The 15,023-nt window shown below is 38.1% G+C and overlaps 1 protein-coding gene across 3 annotated transcripts in view; it reads left to right on the plus strand.

Moving 5' to 3' along the window:
• LOC149205126 (Cyclophilin-like peptidyl-prolyl cis-trans isomerase family protein) overlaps positions 1-15,023 on the plus strand; it is a 454,055-nt gene that overhangs the window by 69,601 nt on the left and 369,431 nt on the right. For all 3 annotated transcript variants that reach the window (XM_089394898.1, XM_089394897.1, XM_089394896.1), the window contains exons 2-3: positions 11,857-12,117; positions 12,235-12,324. In XM_089394898.1, coding sequence (XP_089251024.1) covers positions 11,872-12,117; positions 12,235-12,324 — 336 coding nt within the window. In that variant the 5' untranslated portion in view covers positions 11,857-11,871. The remainder of the gene's footprint in view (positions 1-11,856; positions 12,118-12,234; positions 12,325-15,023) is intronic.

The raw sequence follows: 15,023 nt of genomic DNA on the forward strand, positions 1-15,023 counted from the left end.
ATGATTCATGGTGGTTTAAAGCATTCATCTTTTTTTGAAAACTTTCAGTTACTGGATATCGTTTTGGTTATTCTTAAAGCATTGTGTTTTAGATAAATGATTGCTGTTCACGGTTTATTTTTCTATCATCTAACAAGTAATCGTTTTAATAACAATCTCTTAAGGCACTGGTCTGCTAAATTAATCAAATCCATCGAGTCCTTTTTATATCGTATCTCGTGTCTCCCAACCCACTGGTCGACAGTTGGTCTCATCATCTCACAGGGACTACCCCCCTTAGCCGCGGGAGACAGGTTTAAACGGAGGGATCGGGGATCAGAGTGACAGCCCCCGGTCTGAGCGTTGTCGTGTCAATCCGCGCGACAACATTTTTTGGCGCCGTTGCCGGGGAAAGAGTTTTTCTGTCCTTGGTGTTTCAACGACTTTCAATCATTCATCTTCTCATCTTTCTCATCTCTCGGTTGAGCTGGCAGATTCAATATTTTGGCATCTTTTCATCATATATCAGCAGCATCTCTTCGATTTTGTTTCTTGTTTGGGTGGCGACTCCACTTTTCTCATTTTTCCCAGACAAGAATCTTTCCTCATATCTGCTTGTTGTTTCTTTTTGGATCCTAGAATCAGATTCGTTGTTCAAGTGGCGACTCCACTGGTTTCATCTTTTGATTTTCTTGAGCAAAGATCTAGTTCTATCATCCCTTATTGTTCATCATGGATTATTCATTTAAGCCATGTCGTTTTACTGAACGTCTCCATGATTTTCCGGAAGATGCCCTTCCTGAATTGCCTATTTTTTCAGATGGTGATCCAATCGCTGCTAAAAGGCATATTGACCTGTTTATTCGCTTCATGATCATATATTGCAGACCCCCTCAGTTTCATCATGGTGATATCAAAATGCGTCTATTTGTCCTTTCTTTAGAAGATGATGCTTTGAATTGGTTTAACAATTTTCCTAAGGATTCTTTCTCTTCTTTGGCTGATATTATCAATGCTTTTGAAGATAGATATGGTTATCCAAACAGCTTGCCTTCTTCCTCCAAAATTGTGCAACAGAATGTGAGTAATTTGATAGGAGGTCCAGCTGAAAGATCCCAGGACGATTCTTCATGTCAAAATGTGTCATCCACCGAAAATACTGCAGATCAAGTTCATGATAATGAAAAATCAGGGGCAAATGACAATGAAAAAGAAGAGCAAAAGCAAATTATACGAGATCTAATGATGCTGGTAAGAAATATGGAAATCAATCAAACTAATTATGTCAATGATGTGAAAACTTTATGCACTCACCTGGAGAAACGTAATAGAGAGATTGAGGTCACGCAAAGTCACCATGCTAAAGAAATTGAGGCCATAAAAACTAAATATGAAACAGAAATTCGAAACATGCATAGCAAGATGTCAGTCTTAGAGGAAAATATGGTGACCATGAAAGCTGATTATGATAGGGAAATTGACTCTATGCAAAATAAGTTATTCACTATGGATGAGGAAATGACTATAATGACATTCAATCATAACAATCAGTTGGCTGACATGCAAGCAAATCACAGAGAAGAAATAAATTCCATACAGCACTGCTTGATGAACATAAAGGAAGGAAATGTTAAAGTAATAAAGGACATGCAAGAATACCATGCCAGACAAATCAATGATATAAAGGTTAAACACTCTAGACAGATGGATGCCATTAGAATGCAGGTTCAAGGGTTTCAGCAATTGGAAAATGAGAGAAACCAGGGAACATCAACAGATCAGGAGCCTTCTCATTTGTTGCAACAAGATTCATCTTATTATTGGGAGGCTGTTGATTCGATTGAAAGATGGTTGATTGAGGGTGATCCAGACAGACTTAAGAATGATAAAGATCAGATGCAAGATGAAGAAAGACATAGCACGCATATCTTACATACTTCATCTGATAGCTTTGAAACAGAAAGTACCAGGTCATCAGTAATTCAACCAGCCAGAAAGAAGAAGCGCAAGAGAAAGAAGATAAGACGAAGATTTGATACATCAGACGGCCGTGAGCAGCTTGATTTTCGGATAGGAAAAAGTCCTACCATATGCAAAATTGGACATGGCACATCCGACAAGCAGCCCACAGATTTGCCTGAAAGCAGGCAAATGCTCAGTATGCACTATATTGAAAACATCTGATGCCGTAGGGCATCCTTTTGTATCGTATTTCTAACCCTACTCCTTGTTTTTCCGCATTTTCGTTTCTGCTTTAGATAGTTAATAAATGAAGAGCTTTTTTTTTCTTTTTCCTGTGCTTAATGTATATGCTGATTTTTGGATGGACGCTACTTATTTTTGTGTTGTATTGATGCAGATTCTGGATTCTCACATTCCTGCAAGCAGCAACGTGTCCCCAAGTAGAGCCAGATGTTGACCACTACTGGTCAACTACCCATGCAGTACACCCCCCTTTTCTCGGCAAAAAGGGGCAGCACCTGAGCAGCATGTCCGTGCCATCCTGCCATCATCAGCAGTTTGATCTTTTTGATTGTAAACCCAGTCTGCATGTATTAACTGTAAATAATCTTAGCAGACATGAAGTCATGTATGTAATTTGCCTAGGTGGACCTAACTTTCTGTTGATGATCTACGTCCCGGAAGGTTTTTTGTCTCACCGATCCACGGATCGGCAGAGTTTTCCTTCAAACCTGACCCCAAAGCCGGGATGGATTCCGTCATCAGAAAGTTTGGGAGAGTCTTATATGTTAGTCTGCTAGATTATAGTTGTGTCGCAGAACTGGGTGTTCTATGAGGGTCTGTGTTAAGTGGGTTCATCCTTTTGAGATGTAAATTGTAAAAAAATCATGATGTAATGTGTCCTGAGGGTTGAGAAATGTTTTAAATCCCCTCGTGAGTCCTAAGTCCTAGGTCCTAGGTGATGTTTCCAATGGCTTAGTTCGATGATCCATTTAAAAAATGAAATAAAATAATAAAAGATTAAAAATTTAAAAATTTAAAAAATGAAATAAATAAAAAAAAATAATAAAAATTCAAAAATTCAAAAAAATAATAATAAAAAATAATTTAAAAATTTAAAAAATAATAATAAAAAATTAATTGAATAAATCGACGGATGAGATCAAGAGATGTCTTGATTCTCATCAACGGTCGAGATCATTTTTACATGGATCAATCGAACTAGCCGTTGGAGCATTTCCTTTAAATAGGGTGCTAGGAGTCATTTTCAGATTCATTGGATCTGTGAGTCAGATACTGAAGAAGCTCTCTTGTAAATCTGTTTCTGGTTAATAAAAGAAGACTTTGGGGTCCATATCTTGCTGGTGTTACTCTCTTAAAATGCTGTGAGATTGTTTCATTTTCTGCATATGTTATTTTCAGCCGTTAATAATAGCTTTTTTGTAGAGTATTGTGAGCACAGGTATCTTGTTCACTTGCTGGGGTTTGGGTGCTGTTAGGGTTTCTGAAGTAATGGCAGGTATCTCAATTACTTCCTGAGATCTAGCAGCATTTTTGCCCTCTTTATTGACAATTGTTTTGAGATGTGCAGAAAACATCATTGAAGGAAATTTTGTGGGCGTTCGGGGAAGTTCTCGGCTGAACCAGCCAACTCCCGCAAGCATTTTGTGTTGAGCCCAGTTGGATTTGATCCTGGGTCTATCATTCGGTTTATTTTTCTAAGTTTGCATGAGAGATCTTCTGAAGTTCTTCACAGTGACGATCTGAAATTTCTGTTATTTAAAATGTTTTCCGTGCTTACTGCTGAATCTGTCTGTTAAGGGGCCAAGTTTGTACATTAAATTTTCAGATCTAGGGTTTCAATTTTTTTTATACAGTTTTAATTAGGGTTTTTTGTTTTTCTTATTTAGCAAGGAGCTGCAAAGCATACATTGAAAAATCCTGTCTCTGCCGTCAATGCAAAATCCTGTCGCCAAAATCCCATTTGATCTGCAAACGTTCAAGATTCTTAATCTCATCACGCCATCATCCGTGAGGATCTTCTCGGCCTGCAAGGAATCGTATTTCCTTTTGTCGTTGCTGCTCAGATCTCCGCATTCAATTGCTGTCTGGTCTAGCGGGGGCACTGCGGGATTAAATAAGCTGCCAGATCTGTGCACTCCTCGCTCATCCAGATCTCACCGCGGTCAAATTTCCTTGGCTGGTGACAAGGAACGTGCCAAAACCTCCGAGCAAAGGGTTTCAGCAGAATTTCGATCATATGCATTCCTCACTCACGCAGACGGGAACATGTCGAGGAAAGCTTAGATAGCAAATATGCGTGGTGAGCAACTCATTTCTTGGGACGGACGACGAAACACCTGCAATCTGGTTCATACACACCGCTACAGCATATCACGATTTGCTCATCGCCGTCAGCTGCGCTCAGCCTTGAATTTCGATGGGAATGTGTATGAGCAAGCTAGGAAAATCATAGGGTAAGCTGAAGGGGCGTACAGCGTAAATCCTTTGACGGCTTGAGCGAGTATCTCTGAGCTCGAATCGATCTGGAAGCCTGTCAACGTGCCTAAACCGATTTGAAAACCAGGTAAAGTTCGCTCATTTCTATTCCTCTTGTGCTGGCCGAAGTTCTGTGGGCATGCGTGGAAATTTTTCAGGTAAATCGCCCAGGTAAGTTTTCAAAACCGATTCAATTTTCTGCCCGCTGCCGCCATCGACTGTGTAAAAAGCCGGATCATTCGCCTGGTCGCTTTCTTCATTGGTTTCGTTTTTGTTGTATATATGACTTTGGTTGTATGCGTTAGTTTCAAGTTTATTTTTACTTAATCTTTATTTTCATTTAGTCATAGGTTAATACGCTTTGTTTTTTTTTTTAGGATTATTAAAATGTTTGTTTAGAGTTTAATTTGTTAGGTTTTAGACAAATTTTAGATTTCTTTTTTTTTAACTTTTGTTTTATAAAAAAAAAAATAAAAATAAAAAAGGTAGCATTTAGTTTATTTTTTTTTTTAATTGTTATTTATTAGGATTTTTGATTTTATAACTTTAGATTAACGTAGATTTTAGAATAATTTTTAAATTAGATTTTAGTTTAGGTTTGTTAGGTTTTATTTTTTAGCTTAGCAAATTTAAATTTTATTAAAGCTTTAGTTTCATTTTTATATAGTTTCACTTTTTTTTTTAGATAATAAAAATAAAATAAAAAAGAAAAAGTTTCTTTTGTTTAGGATTAAAGTTTTAATTTTTTGATAGTTTAATTGTATCTTTTGAAGCTCTAGGTTTAGTTTAAATCTTAGTTTTAATTTTTATATAGTTAGGTTTTTAGATTAACTTTAATTTAGGTTTTTTTTATTTTTATTTTTATTTTTGGGTTTTGTTTAATATTTAAAAAAAAAAAAATATATATATATATATATATATATATAAAATTGGAAAATTTCCTTTTTTTCGGATCCAGTTTCAGTTGTCTATCATGTTCTATCTTTCATGCTGAATTTTCAAGCCGAGATGCGAAATTGATATCTGGTTAATGGTTTATGATTCATGGTGGTTTAAAGCATTCATCTTTTTTTGAAAACTTTCAGTTACTGGATATCGTTTTGGTTATTCTTAAAGCATTGTGTTTTAGATAAATGATTGCTGTTCACGGTTTATTTTTCTATCATCTAACAAGTAATCGTTTTAATAACAATCTCTTAAGGCACTGGTCTGCTAAATTAATCAAATCCATCGAGTCCTTTTTATATCGTATCTCGTGTCTTCCAACCCACTGGTCGACAGTTGGTCTCATCATCTCACAGGGACTACCCCCCTTAGCCGCGGGAGACAGGTTTAAACGGAGGGATCGGGGATCAGAGTGACAGCCCCCGGTCTGAGCGTTGTCGTGTCAATCCGCGCGACAACAGACTGCATGTGCGCTATGACTGTGTTAGAATGATGTTTCCTAATGCTGAAGAAGCATTGGAACATCTGCAGGATCAAATCATCACACTCAAGATCAAACAAGATTTCATAAGTCCTAGTCATGGCCATAACTCCTAAAATCTCAAGCTTCTTCCCAAAAGTAGGACCTGCATTGTTGTCTAAGTCCTAAAAAGTATCCACTATCAGCTTGAAAATTCTCCTCATAACATCATCATTGTAAGGAGCTCTAGGGGTAGTTAGTCTCATGATGTGATTGAAACAAGATGCAACTGGAAGTTTAATCCCTTCACAAGGTTCCTCCAAGAACTTGTGTTGTATGAGAGCAAACATAGCTGGTTTTAGTGCCCAAATCAGTTTTCTCCCTTCTAACTGGCTCACTTTGGAACTGAGGGCATCTAGTTCATCAAATTTGAAGAGAACTTTCCATGTGACTCTCATGTGCTTCAAATCTATTCCAAGAGCAAAAATCTTGTGTCCTATTTCCTGCCCCTTCTGCACTTCCTTTGGCTGTTCCCTCCAAAGAAGGGCATAGATCCCTCTTGAGAAAGGTTTGATGTTTGTTGCTGTTGGTTTATTAAGGGAGTTTATAAAGGTTTGATCCATGTTTTAGTTTAATAATGATAAGTACATCAATTGAATTATACATGACAATAGTACATCAACCTCCTCATTATAATGACTTAGCAACACTATATCAAAGAGACATAAAGTGGCTGCACACATACATGACTTGTCTGACAGACTCTTCAACTCAACATTTACAACACCATGCAATGATAATGGCAGCTCATGACCACAATAGGGCTTGACTCAATCAAGAGTATGACTTAATTTAGGAATGGAATTGACATAGAGGTTGACAACATTTGGCGGCATATATGGAAAACCCCAATCTCTAATCAGAACAACTCAGAAATTTGGCAAAGTATTGAACTGGTGGGCAATTGTTGTAGGTATAATTTGTAGGTTATAGATAAAGATAGTGCTGCTACCAAACAGGAAATATAAATTTAGATAGCACTATTCAAATTAAACAACAGTGGTAAAACAAACAGAGGAACCTGGCAATTTCATCCACAATGATAACAGTCTTCAACAGCAGGAGCAAGTTCTGATTCAGCCTCCTTATCAGCAGTGTTTCCAGCTCTATATGAAGTACAACTTCAGAGAGAGATGATCCACGTTTTTTTTTTCCAGCAATAACAGTGCCCATGCTCGGCCTTTGAATTGGTCCCACGTCCAGAAACAAGTGATGGATCTTAGTTTGCTAACAAGTCAGAATTTTGCCCAATTGCCAAGATAATTCGCTCAGAGATGCAAGAAACTTCGTCTGGGCATTGTTATAAGAAATTTTTGCATGTCAAGCAATAAGGAATACAAATGGAAGTCTACGGACAACCCAGTTATATGGAACCTCTGCGACAATGGATTGATCTCTAAAATCTGAGCCTCCCGTCATGCCTGAGATGGAACAACAATACTGTATTCCTGTAGCAAGTTTTTGAGTCTGTTTGCTCAAGAGTCTTGGCCTCCTCAAGCATAAATTTAGACCCAGTCAAGCATTGGACCACAGTTAGTTTAGTAGTTCAATGAATAATAATGTTAACACCCTCCAGCAAATGGTTCTGGTACCAAATTGACTCGAGCAGATTTTTCAAGCTCCTACAGGTTCAATCATATAAACACAATATCAACTAACAACCACCCCACCCTTGTTCTGCATAACAAACTCTGTTATACTCGGAAGAGAGAGGTTTCGTATTCATCATCGCACTAGAATTAAGGTAGCATAACACGTCATACCATCTATCAACAATAAAAGGTTGGCCTTGGAAATAACATTGTCTTCAGCAGCCAATGCAGCCCCTTTGAAGCATGTAACATGTTGATTTGGGGTAGCATCGGATGTGCTCTAGCCATGAAAATTGGTGGAGAGGCTAAAGCACATGAGATCTCCAAGACCCAGAAATGGTTTGGGGAAATTCTGCCCGGTGAAGGAGATATTAAAATAATTAATAGGTTTAATGGGTTCCTAAGTCTAAACTTAGGAAAATAAAAATATTAATGGGTATTAAATTTTAATATAAAATTGGGTTAGAAGGTTCTAAAGGACATGGATCAAGCCAAATATAATCTTAGCCGTTGATTAGAGATGTAATCTTGGGCGTTTAAGACTCAACAGAAAAAAGTATAAGAGGGAGGCTTGAGGGTCAGTTGGAGACACACCAGAGTGATCAGTCAGTTCGATTTTCTAGAGCGGGGTTTGCTACAAGAAATCGAACCAGTGATCAGTATTGCAGCAAGGAGCAGTGAATGCAAGGCAGAGATAGTGCTGGAAGACCAACGCAAAGGTAGAGATAGTGCCAGAAGACCAGTGCAAAGGCAGAGAGGCAGACGCAGAGCGAGAGGAAGCCATGCAGAGGCTAGCAGTGACTGCGCAGAGGCCAAAAGGGCCTGCGTGACTGACATAGAGGCTTCAGAAGTGATGCAGAGGGCCAGAGAGGCTGCGCAGAGTCTCAGAGGGTTGACGCAGAGGCCAGGAGGGCTGACGCAGTGCTTCAGAGTGGGACGGAGAGGGTTTCGTGGAGTAGACTTTCAAAATATCTGCTTCCAAAGAGAGGTATTGCTGCCAGATAGATTTCTCTGTCGGGTAAGCCAGTTTGGCACCCAGTGTACTCAAGAAAAGCTGCTTAATAATAAAACCCTCAGAACTGCTGCACCGGTTTTCCCAAGTTGGGTTTTTCTGGGGATGATTGTCCAAAAATAACGGTGCCCCTTGTGTGTTTGTTCATTTCTTTCAGTTGTTGATGTGTAGATGGTTGAGACTGTATTGTGTTTATTTCAGTATTTATACGGTTAAATAACTTGTTAGTAATTAAACAAGTAGGTGAAATAAACTAGAGAATACAGAAAAATTTCTAACGGGTAATACCTATAAATTTCAACATAACACAACACTCTTGGCACTCGCTCCAGGCCCATCACAGGCTCCACGAATACGCCCAACACTTTGTTGGTCTCGGCCCCTACCAATGACGTGCTCGACATGTACGTTCCGTGGCTGAGTCAACAATCAGATTGCCAATCATCAATTTGCTGCAAACAACTCGATTCTTCTACACGTGCACTTGATTCCGATCGTTTGACAAGATCGCAGGTTCTGCACATGCAATGCGATTTACACCAAGTCTACGTGGATTTGTCCACCGTTCGATCCACTTCCGGTCTTGATAACACAAACTCCTCCCAAATCGCTGTTTCAGTGTGGCTGGCCGATGGTTTACGTGGATGAATCGGCTCCACTCACACTATAAACGTACACTATTCCCTGCATTTGACCCCATGCATAGGTAATCTAGTGCACTCCAGAATGGTGAGGAAATCTTGAAGGCGTAGTAGGAATTTTGAATTAACCTTGGCCAATAATTAAATCCCTTGGTTCCTTAATACGCCACGCCTCCTTCAAACTAATTTGGCCCAATATTTCATTTTCGGCCTTTATGCTCACGCCTTGCCTTTTGAAAAATAATATATGCACACGACCGTTCGAAAATTTTCAAATGATACTCTGCCTCAAATAATATTCGGCTTTTGAAGATAATATTTGGGCTTCATAAAGAGTCGACCCTTCTGCCGTTGTAGAGAAAAATTCAATTTAGTAGCACTAGAATTATGCAGTCTATATTAGACGTCATTTTGTCAATCTTTTATCAAAGATGTGACAATATGATAAATGAATAATTTTTGCTTCTCCGACAATGCAATAAAAATTCTTTCCGACTAAAAGAATCTTAGCACCTTCAAAACCCTCGAAAAATCTCGATTGAAAACTAGAAACCCAAACCCATAGGCTGAGCCAAGCTCAGGGCTCTGATACCACTGTAGTGTCCCAAATGGAAAAATTTGGGGTTTTCTCAAACTTTAACTCATAAATACTTCAGATAAATTTTCCATTCATAAACAGAAGATTTCCATGTAAAATAGAACATGAGAATGCATGCAAATCAACCTTACAATGAGCAGAAATAATCTCAGCTTTTATTATAATATATAAATTGGGGTTTTACATTTTGGAATAACAAAAATCGCTGAGATAACTGAGATAGAATTGGCCTCAAGGATCTGCTCCAATGCCGCATGGGCCCTCCACCAAAATTGAACCAAACAGCCACTACTAAGCTCTCTTGTGAATTCTAGATGAACTCACCAAGGGGAGATGGGTACTCTCCCAATCTCACTAAATCACCCGAGGGTTTCTATCCTAGGGCTACCAATGGAGTAGAGAACCGGGTTTTCAACCTCTCATACATGAAACAATATCTAAATCCAAGGTGTCCTCCAATGGTCTCCTCCTCCTCTTTTATAGATTTGATGGACTCCTCTAGAACCTTCTATTTTATTATTATTTTAATCATGGAGCACTTTTCCCTCTTTTATTTCAATTAAAATATTCTTTTAATGCGAGAAAAAAGGTAAAGTGGCCACCATGTCTCCTCAGGCCACTGAAACTCATATCTAACCATCCCATCCTGTAGATCTTCCTGTTCCGGTTCCAACGAGCTATTACACTGAGGTGTTCCACCAATTAATCTCGCTGGAATGCCACCTCGAGCATAATTAATTAAGTTATTCCCAATAATAATGTTGATTTCTGAAAGTTGTCAGAATGAGACAGAACGAAAGACAAACTGTGTGGATGATGGAATATGCCAAGCGAATGCCATCAAATCCCATAAAAACTCCGCAAAACTCCATTAGAACCCCTGATGACATAAACTTGCTCCACTGACTTGGCCATCTCCTGCTCTAGAAATTCACCGTGGCTGCACTATGAAGAAGGATAAAAATGGGGACATGACAATAACCCCAAGCACATGTGAGGGCATAAATTCAAAAACTCATTTCTGCTAATCCAAACTTGATGTTCTTTAGGTCGATTTTGGTCCTCTCAAAAATAGGAATTTAATGCAATAATTATCTTCATCAAATGAGCTGTCCAAAGTGGACTTTGGTTGTAGTTGCTGACTTTAAGTCTTTCCTAGTAGGTCAGGGCATGGCTCTCTAATTTTAGCCGAGCAAACGAAATCTTCTATTATTCCTCTATATGATGAACACTAAAAATAAACTTGTAATTGTTGCAACTACTGATTTAGCTGTTGTAATTGTAATTGTTGTTACTTAGTGTGAGATCAATATGCTCTTCCATAATCCATTTTATGTTTCAGGATGTACAATTTAGTATTTTAGAAATTTTATGTTCCAGTGAACAATAGCTTTACATTTTTGGGGCTTTTAGTTTTCGAAGGATTTTGAGAATGAAGGTCTTTCGGTACTTGAGTCCACAGATGGTTTGGTATGGTCTTTATTTCTGTTTAAAGGTTCTGGTTCTAACTCTAAGTGTGCTGTAATCTAAAATTTATTTAAAGGTTCATAACAGAAAATAATCTAATTATAAGAATCACTATTTTAGAAATGCGTTTTTCAGTTTTAACCCCGATGAAAGGTAATGACTTGTTGACTCTCTTTAGCAGTGTTTGTACTGACATTGCATTGGTACCAGCTAAATGCATTTGGGCTGGAATGCGATTGCATATTGCACTTTCTGTGGATATTTCTTTGATACAGAGAATGCAGATGCTTTATACTGTGTCTTCTGACTTTCTCTTTCTTGGGATGTGATTGCTTTACCAAATTGCACTTCACCATTGATATTGGAGATGCTCGAGGATTCCTTTGTGATGTATTAGTATTTCTGGTTTTTTGACTGTATATTTAAGTTCTCTTATTTTACGCATAAAGACTCAAATTTTCCTTGTTTTCTTTCGATCCTGTATACCCAAATATAAGTACTCTTCTAAGTTGCAAAATACCTTTTGTTTAATATCATCAAATGCAAATTTTCCTGCATGTCTAGGATGGTTATGTTTTAATATTCAGGGGAGAGATGATTAATTTGATAAATAGAAGCAACTTATGCATGTACAATTTCAGGGACTGAAGGAATTCATGGGCTTCAAATTCAGATTACAAGCGGCAATGCTTTCTTGTGAAATGAGCATCCTTGGAAGAGTGTTTGCTATATTTTTTATTGTTCATCAAGCAGCTGCCCCATTTCCTTTTAATCATTTTGACAATTGGTTAGTCCCTCCTGCAAGTGCAGTGCTTTATTCACCTAACACAAAGGTTCCTCGAACTGGAGAAGTTGCACTAAGAAAGTCTATTCCTGCAAATCCAGCCATGAAAAGTATTCAGGTACTGATGAGTTTAGTGCAAGTCTTACAGTCATATTCATGTGTATAAGAAGAGAGTCTGACCAATGTTCTCCTTTACAAGAAATTTCTTATCTGAGCCAGCTTGCTGCACCTTTAGGACTTCTTGGAGGACATTTACTACTTGTTAAGATTTCCTCAAAGAAAGCCATATGGTACAATGGAGGGAGATGTAAAAAGTGCTCTTCAGGTGAGATTTTATGCTTTCAGGTGCAGATTAATTAGGTAGCATACGCTGTTTTTTGTTTGGCAGTTAAATTAATTTCCTACGATCAGATTTAGTGACCTTTGAAGGAAATATTTTTGTCAACCTTTTTATTTTTTATTTTTCTGAAAGTGCATCTTATATTACATTACTGCACAAAAATGAAAGTACATCAAAACATACAAATCGATGAGCCATTATGCAATCATACACACGAATTCCCTCTAAATGGGCAAGGAGTTCCAACATATTTTCCTCAACTCCATTCTCAAGAGAGTCTACATCCTTACAGAAAATGTGGATCCTATCTGAAACATGAATTGCTAATCATGCTTTGAACACTATAATATTTCAAAAATGAAACACAAAGCATCCCTGTTTAAATAAGCTTAAGATTCCTTTTCCACAAAATGAAGATTCCTGATTTATGGTTTTTCATATTCCTCTGCCATACTATTGAGCATCCACGTCTCCCAAATGACCTGATTCTAATGAAGAGGGATGACGTAAAGAACTGTACATTAGGAGGCAACTCATTCCCATAATAATTGGGCATCTTTGCACCTCTAGAAGACATGCTCATGAACCTTTGTTTTGTGACGAAACACATGGTAGCTGCTAGCCATTTGATAAACCTTAATGTTGGAGTTTATCTTTAACCACTGGACTCTGGTCGAGCGCAAATCATCCAAGCTCCTTGGTTTTAAAGGACAAGTGATCTTTCCATATACCTTGACACCACCTAATCCATTTGGTTTCAACACTGTATGGCCCTGGGGGCTTCTAGTGGAGTTTGTTATGTAGATTTATAGTCTTGTAATCCATAAAAGCTTGTCATAGGTCCACTTATAGTCAATCTAAATTGGTCACATGGCATACAAGTTCATCTTGAACAAACTAGAATATGGAATGACCTTGCAAAGTTCTATAAAAAATTGTCTTTTTGGCAGTCAGCAAAGTTTATGCTTGATAACTTTCCAAATGATCTATCCTCCCACAAGTGTCCCTAGTTGAGGAATCCCTTTTTGGCTAACCTCTTTCCTGCAAAACAAGGAATCAAACCAATTTGTCCTCTATCAATAGGGAAAATCCTAATAGGTCTTTCTACCAAATCCTGTTTAGCTTCTTTAACAAATTTGCAATGCAACTCTTTGGCCACTAGCTTCTATGCCTAATAAATCCTTGAGTGTTTGAACCCAAAATTTTAAAAGCACTGGTTCCAGCGAACGTATTGCAAGTCCCAAAAAGACCCCCTATGCTACCCATATGGATAGTATTCTATATACAATGGCACCTGAGATCCCACCATCAAGATTTCCTTTTTCTATCCCTTACCACCAATTTAGCTACCAACTCTGCTTCTTGAGCTATTCCGACATCAAGAGGTGTTTATGTGGATGTCCATTGATACTAGTGAGAGAACAATGTTTCCTTTTTGTTTCTTTAAAGGAATTGCCTGAGGGGCATCTCCAAATTCCTATATCTTGTCGTAGAAGGAAAGATGCAAGAAATATTATTAGAATGCTTTGCTGCCACGATTCTATTTACTGTGGTGATTCTCCTTGCAAGCAGTGTATCTCGAGTGAACTGCCCCTGAAGCTTGTTCTCAAACCTGTTGAACACCTAGTTTCATAGGTTTGCTGAAGATGCATCAATTCCAGTGGGAATGACCAAGTACCTTCCAATCTATCATGGTTGAATAACCATCGATTTACTAATAACTTAATAAGTTAGCTCGGAAAGTCATATCGCCCAATAATAAGTGCCTTCATCTTTTTCTCACTAACCACTACTTTTTTTTTGAAATAATGCTGCTTGTCTTAAGTTTTAACATAAAATTATGATACAAAGATAATACCCAAACGGGTGTGGTTGTACCTAAAGGACAAAAGAAAATATTTTGGGTCACACTATGCATCAATCAAACAACCTCTCACATCTTTTTGAAGGGTATTACTTTTAATTTTAAACCGTACATCTAACTCATAAAAAAAAACTCTTTAAAAGAAGAAATAGAGGACACAATACCACTAAAAGCAACCTCACAACAAAGTTTTCACAAAACATACAAGGTGACAACTCAAATACAGTGCCAAGCACCTCTAAAATGTGAAAGGACAATTGATTCAAAATCCCCTGGCAGAGCACTGTCCAAACAGTCTTACTTTAAAGGAAATGATGCTAAGTGTTCCATAAAGGTCCCTGTTATAGCAAAATATCACATTCTTGAGATAAAGTCCAAAAGCCCAATTGCAAAACCCACTATACTCAAGAGGGGGCCACTATCACCTCATCAACCTTCCTTTCACTTCTGTCCAGCTCTCCACAACCTCAAGGGGGGTTCTCCCGAGTAGATCTTGGGGATCTAATGGCCTGGTAAAATCAATTCAAGAGACCCCGAAGGCTTCTACTTCAAACACCACCAATCAAGGGATTACACTATTTAGGGTTTAAGGTGGATGGGATTGCTAGGGTTCTTTGGGTAAATTCAAAGTTTGTGTTCAAAAGGAAAAGTCCCCACACATACAACCAGGGAATGACTAGAAGAGTAAAACCTTAACAAAACAGTGTGAATGATTTACAAGGAAAATGGGTGATGGAGGATTAGCTTACCAGTATATTAGGTCAACCTCCTATGAGAAGATGGTGAGAGAGCTGGAGGAAGAGTGCGTCAGGAAGAAAAG

The sequence above is a fragment of the Pinus tabuliformis genome, chromosome 1_2, assembly GCF_031772625.1.
Source record: "Pinus tabuliformis cultivar Carrire ecotype Pingquan chromosome 1_2, CPIR1, whole genome shotgun sequence".
In the NCBI taxonomy this organism is placed as follows: Eukaryota; Viridiplantae; Streptophyta; class Pinopsida; order Pinales; family Pinaceae; genus Pinus; species Pinus tabuliformis.